At 49.4% G+C, this 17,434-nt stretch overlaps 1 protein-coding gene across 1 annotated transcript in view; it reads right to left on the bottom strand.

Annotated features, from left to right (window-relative positions):
- Positions 1-17,434, bottom strand: part of LOC104278374 (protein 4.1-like) — a gene marked incomplete at its 5' end in the record, with an annotated part of 29,079 nt that overhangs the window by 7,386 nt on the left and 4,259 nt on the right. Inside the window, 3 exon segments of the mRNA XM_009875322.1 lie at positions 11,590-11,769; positions 14,451-14,513; positions 17,330-17,434. The exon segment at positions 17,330-17,434 is cut by the window's right edge and continues 20 nt beyond it. Coding sequence (XP_009873624.1) covers positions 11,590-11,769; positions 14,451-14,513; positions 17,330-17,434 — 348 coding nt within the window.

The following is a 17,434-nucleotide window of genomic DNA, read 5'->3' on the forward strand; positions in this document are numbered from 1 at the left end:
GAGAAGGTGCAGTAGCTCTTCTGGAGTTTAAATGGAAAATGCTTTAGGAGCAAGAGGAAGAACGAACCCTCCAGCTAAAATGGAGCAGACGAAGTCGCTACCCAAGCACAGATCTGTTTAAGAGACAACCACATGTACCCAGTCAAAAGCACTTCTCGTCTCCCTCTCGTATATAGAAAAAATCCCCACAATTTGCCTTTTGGAAGTTTCTCGTAGGGGAAAAGCATAAAGGGAGGGGAAAGCTCAAAGGAAGCCTGTGGCGTACGTAGAGCGCTGGGCAGCCGAGCCGCGTGCGGCAAGAAACATGCAGGCTGTGAAGAATCAAATCCTGATAAGATCGACCAGCCAGAAGCTTTCTTTTCCCTGCCTTCCTATTCCACCCGTAAGAAGATAAACCAATCGAAAGGTATTTGTTTCTATACAAAATCGTCTATGCACGCACACTGATTTTTTTCTAAATGCTACTGTTTGTCCCTATATTTAAAAACACAGTTTGCACGTAAGCTAGAAAAGATTATCTTCTTCTAAAAAAACCCCGAACTTAACAAAACCCAAACCAATCCCCTCCTTCCTAGGAATTTGAACATCTGTTACAAATTCTGATCTTATCAAGATTTATTTTCATTTCGCAAACGCCAAAGCATTCCTATTTTTAGGGCTCGGATTTGCGGAGTTGTTGCAAGACTTCTCCTTTCCAGAGACCCAAAACCAGAGCAGGGACAGCTGACTCGGGCGCGAAGCGGACGGGATGCGCACAAGCCAAAAAAGAAAACGCAGGGCAGGATGCGGTGCCCCGGGAGAAACAAACCCAACCAGGCAGGACGGCGACGACGTGACCCGGCCCAACACAGATCTGTGCACCCGATGGCGACAAACGCTGAGCTTCGCTTAAAGCGCCACGGTGCAAGAGGTGACAAACACGTAATTCAGGCTGGGGATAAATTAATAACAGGCTGGATTGCACGGCTCATACCAGTGACCCAAAGGATTTATTCACTTATTTATTTATTTAGTATAAATTTGCCCGTGTTTTTTCAGAACCTGCGATAGGGTATGGATCTGTGTGAACCAGCTGCCGGAGGGGATGCTCGCAACCCGTGCAGGCACGCTGCTGCTTCTCCCCCCCTGAAATATTTAATTATCCTCATCCCAAACCAGATTCCTGCCCTGTGGGAAACTTAAGGGGTGAGCTAAAATGACGTGACCCTGCCAATTACCACAAGCATTTGGTAAAAATTGAAAAAGCCATGGAATTGTGGTGCAGCCCCATATGAAACGTTATAAATCCCAGTACAGCCCAGTAGGGCGCTGCAGCCGTGGCCCCCGGTGCGTGTTATTAGCTTATCCCCAAAGAAGCACCCATGTAAGCAGATGGGCTTGGTGTAACCGTCTACGGATGCACAAGTAGGTGATGTTGCTTTTGCAGCAAAGCGCACTCACCAGGGAGAGCTCCCAGATCAAATGACGCTCAATCTCACCAGCCGGCAGAGCACTCGGGTAAGAAAAGTATTATAAAGCAAAAAAAAACAAGAGATCCTTATTTTTACAGTACCTGCCACGCCTTATAGAACTGCTTTGCCTTAAAGATAGAAGTTAAAAAGTTTAGAAGCCATTCAACGAACCCCGGCATTTGGAAACGATGGCCATTACCCACAGATTTGCATTGCTGGGGGGATTTTTTAACTGCCATCGATCCCATCGCAACATCCCGACCAGCCTGGTCAGACGACATAAAGATAAAAGACAATTTGAACCAAAGCTACAAAAAAAGGGCTGAAAACCACACAGCATGCTACAAACTTAAATCTTTTAAAGTCGATGTCACAGCATCATGGAACTGTTACACGAAACACAGCACCCACCTCCGATCCGCCGCATCAACCACTTGGCAACGTGAAACAACCTCAAGATCAACACTTAAATTATTAAAATAGGGTTGTTAAGCAATTGGATTCCTTTTCCCATCCACCCTGACCCTGTTTCCCATCTCTTTTGCCGGGCAGGCACCTCAGATGAGGGGCTTCTTATTCCAAATTCCCTCTGCAGAGCAAAAGCTCCCGGCGACACCGCGAACGCTGCCTGGGGTTTAGTGCAGCAGCAGGAGGGTGAAAGCGTGGGGATACCACCAGGGTGGACGATCAACCCCAATTCTGGGCTCCTGTCCTGCAGAAACAACGTTCCGGCTCAGCTCTGGCACCAGGCTCCCCCAGGAGAGCAGCAGCCGCTCCGTCACAGTCACTTTTGCTTCCCTGCGATCGCATAGAACAAGCCCAGCGGTTTGTCCAGCAGCAAATAATCTCACAGAAGGAGCAGTGGGAGTTACAGCGACTCTTGATCCAGCCTTCAGACACGACCTCAGGCAGCTAAAAGCCAACCGCAGGGTATTGCCAAGCAATGGTGGTTAATACAGAACACGGCTTCTTCGCTTGCAAAAAAGAGAAAGAAGAGGTTTTGTCCTCGGATTAACACAACGTGCGGGGCGGAGGCTCTCGGGGGCTCCTCCGAGCTGGTTTATCCAACAGTTCGGTCTCAGAAGCGAAGAGGGAGAACGCGTCTGTGTGGCACCAAGCAGCTGGCAGAGAGATGGACCTTTCGACCTCTCGGCAAGCAAAGCCTTTCTTAAAGCAAGCTGGGTTTAATCCTCCATCGAATTATTCTGGCCAGTTCGAGAGCAAGCATGTCCCCACGACACCCACAGCGGTGAGTCCAGCAGAGCCAGAACCTGAAGGCAGCTGGTGCCGACCGGGGCTCCTGGGCTGGCAGAGCGACACCAGGGTTAGTCCAGACAAGTCGTTAATGCAGGTTGTGTAGAGGGGCTGGTGAGGTTTTTTTTGTGTTAATAAGCAGCGGAAAGAAGAAATGTGATTTGCAATAACATTTATTAATGATAAATGTACATATTTACACAGGAAAAAAATCCGAGAAAAAATACAAAACCGAAAAAGTGTTCCAAAAGAGAGCATTTCAGGTAAAAAAAGAAAGTGTTTTTAGTCCCCACGAACTGATCCAACACAAGCCAAGGCTAGTCCTTCTCTCCAGCTTCCCAAAGACAGATGCAAGCAGGGATCCAGGAGGAACCACTGCTGGCGGGTTCTCCAGGGTCACCCACGCTAAGGGCTGACCAGGGAGCTTCAAAAGGAACCCCGAACCCTACATTTGTCCAGAAAGCATCCGACCTCAGTCCGTAGGTCGGAAAAGACGCCCTCAACTCCTAACCAGAAAAAAAAGAAAACTCAATAAACCAGCGGAATAACTCTCCGAGTGACAAAACACCGACCCTCACGCGACGAGCCGAGAGGCTTCGCCAGCTCCTTTCCGCGGCCCCGACCTCAGGGCTGCAAACACCGACAACTCCTTCGGTGCCACTGCTGAGGACATGCACCTCTTCCTCATTATGCCAGGCCAGGAGAAAAATGTCGCACACCTGCATTTTAGGGCTGTCACCAGCTACCGCACAAAGGCCAAGGGAGGAGAGCTGGGCTCAGCTCAACTCTGTCCCTGCCCTGCCCTGCCCGCAGTCCTCGGTTCATCTTCTGTTGACCCACGCTCAGGAGATGCAGACAGTCCCCTCATTTCTCTGTTTGCTTTTTCCGAGAAATTCTTCATGGAATCTTCATGGAAAGAATGGTCAGACCCTGGAACAGACCGCCCAGGGAGGGGGTTGAGTCGCCACCCCTGGATGTGTTCAAGTGTCGTTTAGATGGGGTGGTGGGTGATGTGGTTTAGGGGTGACCTTGTAGTGTAGGGTCAATGGTTGGACTTGATGATCCCAAGGGGCTTTTCCAACCTGAATTCTATGATTCTATGAAAAATGGAGATGAAAGCAGGGATGCTGTTTCACACGCACACCTCGACCACCATCGCACACAGCGCCCAACACCGAACGCAGCCTCAGACCTGAACTCGAGGCCAAGCCAGCGGCTTTGCCGCACTTGCTGCTTCAAAATACTCGTGTCTGCCTTTTTCCTACAGCATGAAAGCACAAGAAACAATCCTGTGTTCTACCTGGAGTTCAGAAGGGATGACAGCACGGTAAGAAGATACAGAAAGCGAGCATGGAGCCCACCACCGACTTCGTGATGGAAAAAGCTGAAGCCTCGACAGCCGCTAACGGGATCCCGCACGCAAGCACCGAAGTGGCCACATCACAGGACACCAGGAAAGCCTAATTTAACACCAAAACTGGTGGCAGACTTATCATAGCTAAGTCACCCGCACGCCAGTGTCACTGAAATGTCATTTTCTGCAGCAGGTCATGCTGGGAAAAGACAAACAAAGCCGACCTGGATGAGGTGACGCGCTGCGGACATCTCCAGCTTCCCTCCAGCTCCATCACTCCTTTGCACCGGCCACGAAGGAACTTTAACCCCACTGCTGCTTGGGGTAGGCGGCTGGCAAGCTGCAGGTGTTTTGCAGCAAGTTTAGGATATTTGTTTCAGGTAGGAAAAGACCTATAAAGGTCCTTGGTGCAATCCCCCTGCAGTTACCAGAGACACCTTCGGGTCGCTCAGAGCCCCGACCAACCTGACCCTCAACGTCGGATGGAGCATCAACCACCTCTCCGGGCAACCTGATCCAGTGCCTCCCCACCCTCCAAGTGTGTTCCTGAGGAAAAAAGGGAGCAAAGCACACGCCTTGGTTCCTTTATGAAAACCCTGAGACCTCTGCTCTTGAACGGAGCTAGTGAGAACCAACTCTCCCCTTGCACGGGTACGATGCGGCCACCCTGAAGCGACTGAGGGAGCTGGGTCTGTTCAGTTTGACAAAGAGGAGGCTGAGGGGAGATCTCATCATGCTCTACAACTACTTGAAAGAACATTGTAAAGAGGTTGGTGCTGGTCTCTTCTCACAGGGAATTAGGGACAGAACCAGGGGGAATGGTTGCAAGTTGCAACAGGGCAGGTTTAGGCTGGATATTAGGAAGAAATTCTTCACGGAAAGAGCGGTCAGACACTGGAACAGACTGCCCAGGGAGGGGGTTGAGTCGCCATCCCTGGATGTGTTCAAGTGTCGCTGAGATGTGGTGTTGGGTGATGTGGTTTAGGGGTGAACTTGTAGTGTAGGGTCAATGGTTGGACTCGATGATCCCAAGGGTCTTTTCCAACCTGAATTGTTCTAGGATTCTATGAAACCCCTTTTCTTTCAGTGCCACATCCCTCACGGACATCAAGGGTGAAATCAGGGATCGACGAGCACAGCACCAACGGGGACAAGACGCATCGCGTGCAGGAACGAGACACGCCGTGGGCAGGAAGGAGATCTCTAATGTGCAGGAATAAGATTTCTAATGTGCAGGAACAAGATCTCTAATGTGCAGGCACAAGACCTTACATGGATTGCCACGGGGCACGTGGATTGCCTTACAAGCAAAACGGGGGGGAAAAAAGCAGAGGAGCGAGTGGGAAAGGGGCTGGAGCACAGCGGCACATCGCTGCGACGGCAAAGGTTCTGCTCCTGATAAGCTACGGGCTTTCTGTGTCAGGAGAGATCACGTCCACCCGGATGAGCACGGATAACTGGCCTCTAAACTGCCACAAAAATATAAAGCATTTGTTCAGTGGTTTGGGTTTTTTTAATACTCTGCAGTGGTTAATTGTTAGATAAATCCCAAAGAAATGGTCCTGAGCATTCTCAGAATGTAAAGTTTCAAAGGTTTTTTTGCTGATGACAACCAGCTTTACCTCGAGATTCAAAAAAAGCAAGAGAGACTGATTTAATTAAGAAGCTGAAGAATTGAGTTTAAGTGGCAAACAGAGTGCATCTCTCATCATTCTGGGATAAGGTGCCCGGAGCGCTACGTTCAAATGTTGCTCTGGGCAAAGATTTTTAGGGGTTGGCTCCTTTGGAAATGGCAGGCAGAGCTACGGAAAGCGGGGCTTTGCAAAACCCACCGGAATGGCTTCGGAGTATTTGTCATCGGTTCAGAGAGACAGCACGTGTGGGAACCTCGAGAGCGCTCGAAGCAGCTCCTGGCAGACGCCTTTCGAAGGGAAACAGCCACGGGATCAAGCCACCCTCCTTCAGGAAATATGGACGGAAAAACAGATGGAGACAGACCCGCACGACTCCTGCCGCTCCCCGCGCTGCGCTGGGGAGAGCAACCAGTCCCTGACTTCCAGCACGTCTGTCCCCGTTTAGAGAAGGAGATTCAGGCAGGGAATATCCCAGCCAGAAGCATCTCCCCAGCTCCTTCCCTCCCGAGCAAGCGGCACCTCAGCATCCTCCCCTCCTCTCCTCACCAGGGACAATCTTGCCGAGGTAAAGTCTCCCTAAACCCCATCAGAGTTCACGTGCACCTCCCGGCACGGGCAGCTCTCCGGCCTCTCCACCAACCCCACGACTCTCCTGCGCTGAGAAGAGGAAGACTCGTGTATTAAAGGCAGTGGTCTTAGAAAGGGGAAGGATACTTTCCAACGAAAACCCAGCATCCTCACAAACCAAATCCTAAAGGCACGAACCGGTGAACTCATCGGAGCGGGTTAACGAGAGCGATCGGGGAGATCCCTGCGGGATTAAAGCCAAAGGGTTTTGCTAGCAACCAAAGTTTCTGAGCCGGCGTTTAGAAAACCTCAACCCGTACAATGAGAGCAAGAGCCCGTGGTGTGCGATGCACCATGGTCCTTTCAGATCAGCCAGCACGTGCCAGATTGGCCTTACGGCTCTTCCCTGCAAGCTTACCTGCTAGCTTCCTAACGAACACTGTTCACACAGATACAGATCTAGGAAGGGTCATAAATACACGTATTTATATTATATTCACACATTTTAGTCCCTGTAATGAAGGTCTACCCCTTCCTGCCCACACTGATGGCACCGGTGGCTGCTCCCCAAAGTAACTGTGTCTGCACCAGCCCTCCCGAGAAAGCAACACGAAGAGTTCTGCTGAAAGGAGAAGCGGTTGGCTCAGCTCAGCCTGATAATTGCTATATACAGAAAAGAAAAAACCCTTAATCACAAAGTCCCACCTTCCCTCCAGCTCCCAAACCAGTTCTGCTCAGCCCAGCTGGGCAACCGGAGCCTCGTCCCGCTCGGAAGGCGACCGGACAGCGACAAACAACAGGCGGCATGCAACAACGGTGTGGTTAGAGGAGTCCAACCCATCGGTGGCTTTAGCGTCACACGTGTGTCCTGGCGTGGCGAAGCCAACATGCTGAGGAGCGGAGCCGTACCCAACGGCGGGGGCCCCCCCCTGAGCAAACGTGCGTCAGTGAGTTCCACACAAATTAAACGAAACTCAACTCGAGTGCACCGAGACCACCGGATTCAGAACAACGAATGATAATCTATGTTTACAATAAATACTTCCTTGCGATGTTTTGCATTTTGTTTTGTTTTTTCCTGGAAATGAGACTGGGGGGAGGCGAGGGGGAAGCTGCGAGGCTTTGCAAAGGGCTTCCCCCACGGGGACAATGACACGTCGCCTGTCCCTGCGTCAACACTAACAGCAGCAATTTTTTCAACGCCAATCTGAAGTTTCCCAGAAAAGGAGTGGTTATGGATTAGATTCAGCAGATTACTGTACTGGGTCAGCATCAAATTGTCTTCAGCTTGTTCATATCTCACATTTACAACAACCAGCGAGTCTTCAGCAAGTCCTACGTGGCTTCTACAGGGGCTGAAGCAGCAAATATCTCCCATGTACTCACACTCCCCGTCTGCCCTCTTACAGCCATCAGGAGCACGGTTGAGAGAATTGGCTTTTTTTTTTTTTGTACACTAGGGAACGTCAAATCGGACCTGGCGATCCACGACCACTCCTGCCAGGTCCCGGCTCGCAGCTACGCAACGACACACAGCGGGATGAGCACGACGGTCGCGGGGTGTCCCTCCCCGGGAGAACGAACTATGGAGATCAAAGACCAGGACAAGGAAGATGCAGCAGAGGCTACGGCCAAGAAATTCAGGAGCTTTGGTCTTGAGGTTTCGACACGAAACTCAGAGAAAGAGCAGCCACCAAACAGTCAGCGCTACGACCAGGAGAAAGGACATCATAAAGGGAACACGTGGAGAAGGAAAAACACTAGAGTAGAGCTGACACTTTTTGAGGGATTTTTGCTCTTCAGGAATTGCGATAGAAACCTTTGGAAGAGTTTCTTCACGTGCTTGCCGGGGAAAGGCTGTCTCAGTAGATGCCTCCTGCTTTTTTAGTTTGTCTTCATCCTGCACTAACAGAGGACGTTCCCGTGTCTGCTTTCGTGGTAGAAGATCAAGAAAGACAGAGAGAGATGAACAAAAATGACAGATGGGAAGTGCCCAAAAAAATGATACTTGGAGGTGTGCAAAGCGTTCGGACAGCCGCCTTCTCGACGGCAAAAGGATCTGCCCTGGAGAGCAGAGCCTCTGGTGGCACCAGCCTTGAAGCCACGAGTCCTCCCTGCAGAGCTCGGGAACACCTGCGTCGGGATCACACGTCTTTTGTCACCACCCTCCCAGGAAAGCGAATGCCCAAAACCTACTGAAGCGTTTTTGGAACTGGAACAGTCGAGAAATAGTTGGAATAGAAACGGGGCAGTAGAAAACGTGGCCTCTGACAGCTCCCTATGCTACAGCGCCCTTAAAAAACAGCAGTCGTTAAATATCCAAGAGCCAGACCGCGGATACAAAAAGCTTTTCTCAAAGTTCCGACGGCAGTATCAAAATTTCGACCGTTTCGAAAATTCTGCTGGACCAAGTGAAAAATGGTCAACGTGAGAAACCCCCAAGCGTGGGGCGGGCAGGATGGCAGCGGGAGCATTGCAAACTCCTTCAGTTTTGCTCCACGTTCCAGCACTTTTCGTTTCTGGCGTCTAAGGAATGTTAAAAAAACCCAACCCAGAACGAGCAGATCATCACGTGGGACCATGCAAGGGCTCTACCACTTCCACCGAAGAAAGAAAAGAGTGTGGGCAACGCCGCTGACTAGGAGTTCTCCATCCCTTTAGCTTGCCAGACGTGGGCCAACGCAAGCGTATTTAGGAGAGGAAAAACTTGGCTCTGAGCTCTCTCAGCTGAGCCAGCCTCCTCTGATCCGTGCGGTATTTCGGGACTGGTTCTTTGCACACCCCCAAGTGATGAGTATTGGGGAGAAAGTAGCCGGGAGACTGGGCAGCAAATGAAAATATAAAATGCAAGAGTAACATGATCATTAAAAACAAAACGGAACGAAAAAAAATAAACGAACAAAAAAGAGAAACGGAAAGAAAGACAACATGAAAAGAACAGGGAACAGTTAAACTTTCATCATTGCTTTTCCCTCCGAATACACGGTTCTATCTTTCATGCAGCTTTTTTTCGAACCAGCCATGCACCAAAACAAGCATCATTAAAACCAAAACGGAACGAAAAAAAAAATGAACAAAAAAGAGAAACGGAAAGAAAGACAACATGAAAAGAACAGGGAACAGTTAAACTTTCATCATTGCTTTTCTCTCCGAATACACGGTTCTATCTTTCATGCAGCTTTTTTTCGAACCAGCCATGCACCAAAACAAGCAAAATCCAAAGCTGCAAAAGCTGCAGCAGTGCAAAAGTCCTCTCGCTGTGAGTTATGGAACTACTTTCATGTAGCCAAAAGAAAAAAAAAACAGAAAAGGGTTATCCAGCAGCTGCTGTTGAGTATTCGCTTGGTGCCATCGCAATAGCAAAAGTCTGGTTCAGAAGCGCGGATCAGACCAGCAGCTTTACCTCAAGCCCACCAACCTGTCTCTCAGAAGATAGGACAGTGACTTTCTTGACCTGGACACACAAAGCGTGTTAAGGTTCAGTGGTTTTGCAATAAAACATACGAGGAACAGCAGAAAAGCAGCCCCTGGCAGAACAAATACCCTTTGGCTACGACAGCGGGGGGAAGGTATCACCACGAAAGGATTGCTTCGCATCGCCATCTACCACGATGGTGCGGGTGAAGAACACCCTCCTCGGCGGGCGCCCGGTGAAGATGCGTTTCTGGAAGCTCCTGGCAGGACGTGTCCGCCTCGGAGAGGATCAGATTAAATTGTGCCAGGGGAGGTTCAGGTTAGATATTAGGAAGAATTTCTTTACTGAAAGGGTTGTGAGCCTTTCCAGAGGAAACTTCATGATTCTATGAAAAGGGAATTTCCAGAAAGGCAAATCCAGGGCTGACACCCACCCCGGCACCGCTGGGGACCACCGCAGCCTTAGGTGGGGAAAGCCCACGGCACCCAGGTATGGGGGAGCAGCAGCGCCCCCCGAGAGCCTGCGACGCGGTTGCCATGCAAGGAATTCTTCACAGTAAGCACAAATATCGTTCCTGAACGCGGAGCTTGAGAGCCCCCGCTCTATCCCCCCCAAGCCCACGTGGCACCGGCTACTCAAAACCCTGCAGGATTTACACCGAGACTCAGCGACCCGAGAGGAAACCGTGCGTCAAACGGCGTCATTCCAAGGGTGACGATCAGATCTCACGAGATAATTTTGAGGGATGGAGGGAAAAAAAAAAAATATGCTCTGCAATTCTCACGGCTTTTCTCTGTGCCTGGAGGAACCTGGAGTAAACCTGGCTGCTAAAACCCCTTGTAGCTGTTCTGACAGCCCTCTCTCCACTGCGAGATTATTTCTCTTTAGAAAGTCTCTCCCTCGCCATGGTTTGAAGGTGAAACACGAGTTTCAACCCCGGTGTGCTGGGCAGCAAGGGCAGAAGCTAGGTTGAAACCTGGAGAGACTATGATGGCAGCCAGGAGGCAATTTTTCAGTTGCAATGAAAAAAAAAATTACATTTTCTATTTCAGAGGTTGATTACCTCGGGCTCTAACTACAGTTTTATTCACAAGCTGTATGTGAGCTGTGCAACAGCACGGTAAGGGGAGAAGCTGTCTGTTATCCAGGAATCCAGCTGGCAGGCAGATCTCTGCCGCTCCAACTCAGTTCCTTCAAAAAATTACCTTTTTCAGGAAATGAGCAGAGAACCTGTGAACGCCTGTGGCTACTTAACACACAGGCACTGCTCCTGAAGGAGAAAGGTTTCCATCACGTAGGTGGCTGCAGCCACCTGAGGAGTCTTCTTCAAGCCTCCCCAGCGGATCAGAACCTGCAGCTCCTGACGCAAGGCGAAACCCACGATAGACTGGATTAACTGGAGAATAAATCGACTTTTGAAAAGCGATACCGCCCTAATGCTTCTCCACTGGGTTGCCTGCTATATGATCTCTGAAGTAATAATTTAACTCAGGTGTTTGGGGGTTTTTTGTTGTGTTTTTTTTTTTTCCCCACCCCAAATTTTGGGGGAAATGCGTTCCCCGGCATCCGAAACGAGGCAATCCCCAACGCAGCCGTGGGAAATACAGCCTAGCGTCACGGGTGACAGCAGCGCTAGGAAAAGCAGCATCGAAACCAGCTGAAGAGCTCCTGCATTCTTTTCTACCGAGAATAAAAAAAAATATAAATATAAAAAAAAAAAATTCACGTTTCTACAATAGTGCGACCAAAGCACCGATTCTCTCGGGAGCCGTTACCCGCGGCAGAAGTCACCGTTCACCAGCGAAACTCCACAGAACCGAACGCGACGGGCTGCCGAGGCTGAATTCTAGGTGGCAAAGCCGTCCCTTGGCCCAAAGCCGTGCGCTATCGCCCGCACGCCGCCCCGGTACTCACTCCATCCGCTCCCAGGGGAATCTGCCCGTTGACGTTGAGGGTTCGGAAAGGGGAGTGAGTGGACAAACGTTTGTCCCATTCACTCGGACGAGGCTCCGGGACAGACTCCATAAAGTTCTTCTTCAACTCACTGATGTTGGCGTGATGCTTCTTTATTTCTTCTTGGGTCTTATCTAGATCCTATTAGCAAAAGGACAGGATAAATGAAGAGACACGGAGATGCCGGCTGCGATCTGCGCCTCGGCCGCCGCATAGCAAAGCTGCGCTCAGCAGAGTCGGGGCCGATTCCATCGCTTGTGCTCACACCGCAAACACACAAAGGGAGCGTCCTCTCTCCTCTTTATCCTCTTGGCTTAATTGGGACAAACTGCCGCCACCAGCACGGAGCGGGGTCTCCTCCAGGAGCGGGACGTGCCATCGGTTCATCTCAAGCTACACCGGAACAGATGACAGCTGAGGGGTGAGCTCACGGGTTTTGTCCTGTATTTTGGTTTTTTTAAGATGCGTTCATTTGGGTGATCTGATTTAATGCCTTTAAATGGGGTGGGTTTGCTTTCTTTTCCCTCGGCTAGCCTGAATACTCGCAGCTATGAATGCAATTAACGTTTAAGAAAAAAATGTTTTCCCAATTTTATTTATTCTCTTCATACCTATTTCTCTTTCATCCCACCAGAAATTATCTTTGGTCCCAGAACGTCCCCGTTACATCTCTTCCCCCTGCTCCCATCTCATCCCTCCAGGAGCTACCACAGGAGGTTTTAAGACTTCTGAGACGAAGACGAGATGACAGCCCTTTAAAAATCAAACTGAGAATTTACTTCATGTCGGATCAATCGAGAAACTCCTGCTTAAAACTCTTCATCTGGAAAAAGCCAGATTTCGGCTCTGCGATGCCGGTTTACAGCATAAACGCGCAGACTTCAAGGCAAGCCAGCTCTCTTCGACTCGTTTAAAAATAGCTTTTCCTTGCAAGCAAACCAGAGCGCGCCGAAAACAAAAGCTTTTGCACAAAAGAGGCGTTAAGGCAAAACACCGACTTTTCTGGACAGGGCCAAAAAGCAGCAAGCCTCACCCGCGAGAAAGAGGGAAATTAAGGAAAAGCACCGCTGGGAAATTTTGCTGGTTTTGCGTTTCCAGTCGTTACTCAGCCCATCGGTTTTAGAAGACGGGAGAGCAAACGCAGCCCTAAAGGAGGGTTCCCCTCCCCGCTAATATCTGCATCCCTGCGGCTCGCCCCGGCCACGGCGCCCTCCCTCCGCAGGAGCTGTCGCCCCAAAATGCCTCTTTAACAACATTTGCTCTTTTTTTGGCACCGTTCTGGGAGGAGGAGGATGGGGAGGGGGAAAAAAAAACCAATCGGTTTTGGCGTCCGTCCCGGATGGAAGCACAAGGTAAGTGGCTGCTAGTTAGAAAACAAAAAAAATCAAATAATCAAGTACAAATAAGTCTGCTGAGGACTCCAGGGTAAAGCCATGCCCGGGCGCAGGAGCCCTACAGCTGGGTTAGAGAAGAGAGAAAGACCACCCTGGCTATCCACCACTGCGCAAGAGCTGCTCCTGGGAGGGTTGGCGGAGGAGCTAAAGCCACGAGGAGCTAGGCTGGAGCCACAACGGGTCTTGGAAGCATCTGGAGGATCAAGCTCGCTAAAGGCGTTAACGCTTTTCCTCCCGTTTCGTCCTTTTTTGGGGGGTTTTTCCCATAAGGACGCGGAGGGCGGGTTACGGAGCGCGGAGCGTGAAAGCGGCTTTTGGTCAAGTCAAGCGGCAGCTTCGGGAGGGCAAGGTCTGCTGGAAAAACATCGGCTCTGCCAAACGTGTGGATTTTTTAAAAAATTAATTAAAAAACCCCACCATAACTAAGGAATAAAGGGGATGAGCTGCTGCCCTTTTGCTAGGGGAGGGCTGGAGCACCTGCAACAGAACTGGTGGGAAGGGCAGCGGAGAGGGAAGGGGCTGGTGTTGCACCGATGGGAAAAAGGGGTTAAGAAGGAATGAAAAAAAAGCTCAGTTTGGGGTTGGGGAGACGGAGCTGCTCGAGTCGGGTGAAAGCAAGTGACAGGCACAGTCTTCGCAGTGCCGTGGCGGCCGAACCCTGCCCGTCGTGCCGCCAGACCCCGTCGCTCGTGGCCGGGAAGCTTAAGTCATAGCGGTTCAAAAAATGAAAAAAAAAAAATTAAAAAATTTTTAAAAACACCCAGAAGCTGCGAAACTTTGAAAAGTGAGAAGGCAGTTAGTATGCTTCACTTGAAAGAGATACCAACAGGGATACCCTACCAGCTGCTGGTGCTGCAATTTTGAGTAGAAACACGTAACACAAGAGTATCAGAAGCCACAAAACGTCTTCCATAACACAGTGTATTAAAAAAAAAACAACCCTAAAAATATATGATTGGCGTGGTTTGCTCTGAGACCGTGCTGAGGTGCAAGCAGGTGTCCAGGGAAGGGAACGCCGCGGGGTCGAACGGCTCTCCCGTGAGCCCTGAGACCACCAAAAAGCTCTTTCCCCTCAATAAAATCATTTATTTTAAATAAGAAACTTCTCAGTGAGACCCCCCTCCCCAATTTACGCCACCCCCAGCGGGTCTGAGAGCAGAGCCGAGCGCTCCGCTCTGCCAATCATATATTTGGGGTAAAGTATGAGAGAATGAAAGTCAGAAGAGGTAGAAGGAAGAGCGCCTCGGCGCCTTGACTGTCACCATGCAAAAAAAGCGTATTTTGAAACGAAAATCAAAAAATAAAAAAGGTCTTTCATGCAAGAGCATGCGAAAAGAAAGGCAGCAGCAGAAGAGGAAGAAGAAGTTGAGCGCAGATGCAGAAGGTCTAGGCAAACGCAACTGAAAAAAGCTTCGAGTTCATACAAACCTCCAACATTAAATTGCTATGCCTGATATAAATGTTTTCACCATCTAGCCTCTTTGATCTTTTCTGTGAAAACGAAAAAGAAAAGGGGGGAAACAAAAAACAAACAAAACAAAAACAAAACAAAAAAAAAAAGCACAAAAAATTAAAAGGTTGTTCTGGCGGGATTGACAAATCGGCAACTTAAAAAAGTCAACGGGGAGGCGGCAGCGCTGGCGCAGCGACGGGGGGACGCCGCCGGGAAATCGACGGGGGGACCCCGCTGGGAAATGGGGGGTTTTTTTTTTGGCTCATGGAGAATGGGGGGGATGCAATGAGCCCTTTAAAGAGACAGCTCCCGGGGCTTTGGCCTTTCCCCGCCAAGAGAGGCGACGGATTTTTTGCACCGGGTCGCAACGTCACCCCGGGGGACGGGGTCGCGCTGCCTGGTGGCGCTTGTGCAACGGTCACCACGCCTTCACCTTCCCCACCTTGGGCGTTTTTCCCCGGTTACTCCATCAGTATAAAAAAATATTACTTTTTTTTTTTCATTCTTTTCTTTCTTTTCTTTTTCCCCCCTCCCCGATATGGTTTCCTTTGGTCCCAAATTCATTCATTTCATAGATCCAACCAAGCTTTTTTGGGTTTTTTTTTTTGCTATCTAACACTCAACAGGCACGATTTTAGCAATCGGGCTGTCTACGGGATGAAAAAAATGTTCATTTTGAGATCAAGTATTTGATAGCTGCAGCTTTTTTTTAAAAAAAAATAATAAAAAATAACCCACCACCAAAAACCCAACCCAAAGCACAGGAAGAAGTTGGAGCACTGTCTTTTTAAACTGGTTACAGATGCATGAATGATATGGTAAATTTGTTGGGTGAAAGCGTAAAAAGGCTAACCTTCCTCATTCTTATCAGCTCTTCCTCTTTTTCTGCAGGCTGCTGCTGTGGGGCAGTGATAAAAAAACAAAAAAAAAATGGAAAAAAAAAGAGTTGTTGGTTCATTTCACTACGTTGATCCTCACTAAGCTTCAAAAAAATAAAAAAAAAAATTAAAAGTGAGCAACCTAACTGAATTATTAGCACAAACCTGGGGCTGGTCACCATTCGTGGTGGGTACTGTGACCTCAATGTGCGCTTTCCTCACCTACATTCAAGAAATAAATTGGTAAAAACATTTCTTGTTAGTGTTTATCCAAGAGACCCGTTTAGTTTCAAACCGCAGCTGCATCAAGTTGGTTTTGAAATGCCGGGTGAACATGCAATAAAATAAATAAAACAAACCAACATGCAGCCCCTCCGGAAAAGAGTTAATGACACGGCAGCTCCGGGACAGTCTGTTAGTCACCAGCACACGGACAATAATTCCTCCAGCTTGAGAATTATTTGCGTTTGAAACCAGTGCTCTCGCTCTCTCTCGTGCTTCTGAAGATCCACTCGCATCAGCTTTTTTTAATTTTTTTTTTTTGCCAGCAAGGCTTTCAAAAATTTCCTTTGCAGCTGGGATCTCCCAGTGAAATCCCTCCCCAAAGGCACGTGCTCCAAAATCGAACACAGACCTTCTCGAAATAAGGGAATCCGTCAGCTATTACGGTCCCTGAGAAGAGATCTATCTATAAAATCGAGCCCAACATCACAAATTACGTTGGGTTTTGTTTTTTTTACTGTCCATACGTAGAGAGCCAAGATTGTCTTGATGCTTTAAGGGAAGTATTTGGATTGCCAAATACTCTGAAGCATCGGTGGGTGTTAAAAGAAGCGATGCAGCTACATTTAAGGAACTGGGTAAATTTGGCACGTTCAAATCCACAATTTCCTCCCACTTCTACGTTTAACGGAAAAAAAAAAATCCAGTAAATTTGGCACGTTCAAATCCACAATTTCCTCCCACATCTATGTTTAAAGGAAAAAAAAAATCCAGTGTTTAAGCATTTAGGAAAAGAAAAAAACAAAACAAACCTGTAGTAAGTGAGATGGGATGAATAAAATTTGAATTTAACGCTAGGGAGGGCGAGCAGCCGTGCAGGAACTGTGTGCCAGGGCGCACACTCTAAAATATCAGCCTGAAGACTCTCTCAGCATTTTCATTTAAAAACTACTGGTCACCCAGGCCAGGAAATTCTTTGAAGCAACCGTCCTTCCTTCACCTCCATCTCCCAACCCTTAATTAATAACGATCTCCCCTGGAGGCTGTCACACAAACCCACTGTGCGATACGTTACAGCAAAAATACGGCTCCGGTAGTGCTGAGAACAGCGAAATATTCAGAGTAAGGTGAAAATTTATCTCAAGGCACACACCTCTGCTGCGACACCGGGAGCTTTTGGTCAGGAAGTTTTGCAGAATATTAAGGCCACTGGAATACGACCAATAATTTTTCACTTAGGAGAACAATAGTCGCGTATCGACAGCAGTGGCAGAAAGCTCAGTTCGAATAAATGTCCTTTAAAGAATGAACCCACAGTGCCGCTCAAACCCAAAGCCCAGCCTGCAGCGACGTGTTAACGGCTCTCCCAGGGAAAGGCTATCGCCCTCAAAAACGTTTGCGCCGAGACGCGGGGCTGCGGAGCAGATCCCTATCGCCCGCTTCGCTGGAACCGCTCCTGCCCTCGTACCAGGAACCAGTGGAGACAGCTCGGGGACAGCCCGGCCACCCCGAAGCACCACGACCTCGCCTGTGGTCTGGCTTTTTGAACCCTTGGATCAGCCAGTTGTGTTTCGCTCGACTCCAACCCCCAAAATCCACCCTTCCCGCACCTCTCCTCCTTCCCCGCGGGGGTTTCCCCAAGAGTCAGACCCGCCCAGTTCCTCATGTCTGGGCGAGGAGCGAACTCCTCGTTGTCCGGGGAGGGCAGGAGGTGCTGCTCCAGCCTCTTCCCAAGAGGCTCCGGCACCACGTACCTTTGATGCATCGGCCGGCTCCGGCTTGGCTCTCTCCGCTGGGATTTCTTCAAGTCTCACATCGGCTTTCGCCGCTTCCTTTTCTACTTTAGGCGCAGCGACCGC

Source organism: Apaloderma vittatum, unplaced genomic scaffold, assembly GCF_000703405.1.
Source record: "Apaloderma vittatum isolate BGI_N311 unplaced genomic scaffold, ASM70340v1 scaffold27628, whole genome shotgun sequence".
Lineage (NCBI taxonomy): Eukaryota > Metazoa > Chordata > Aves > Trogoniformes > Trogonidae > Apaloderma > Apaloderma vittatum.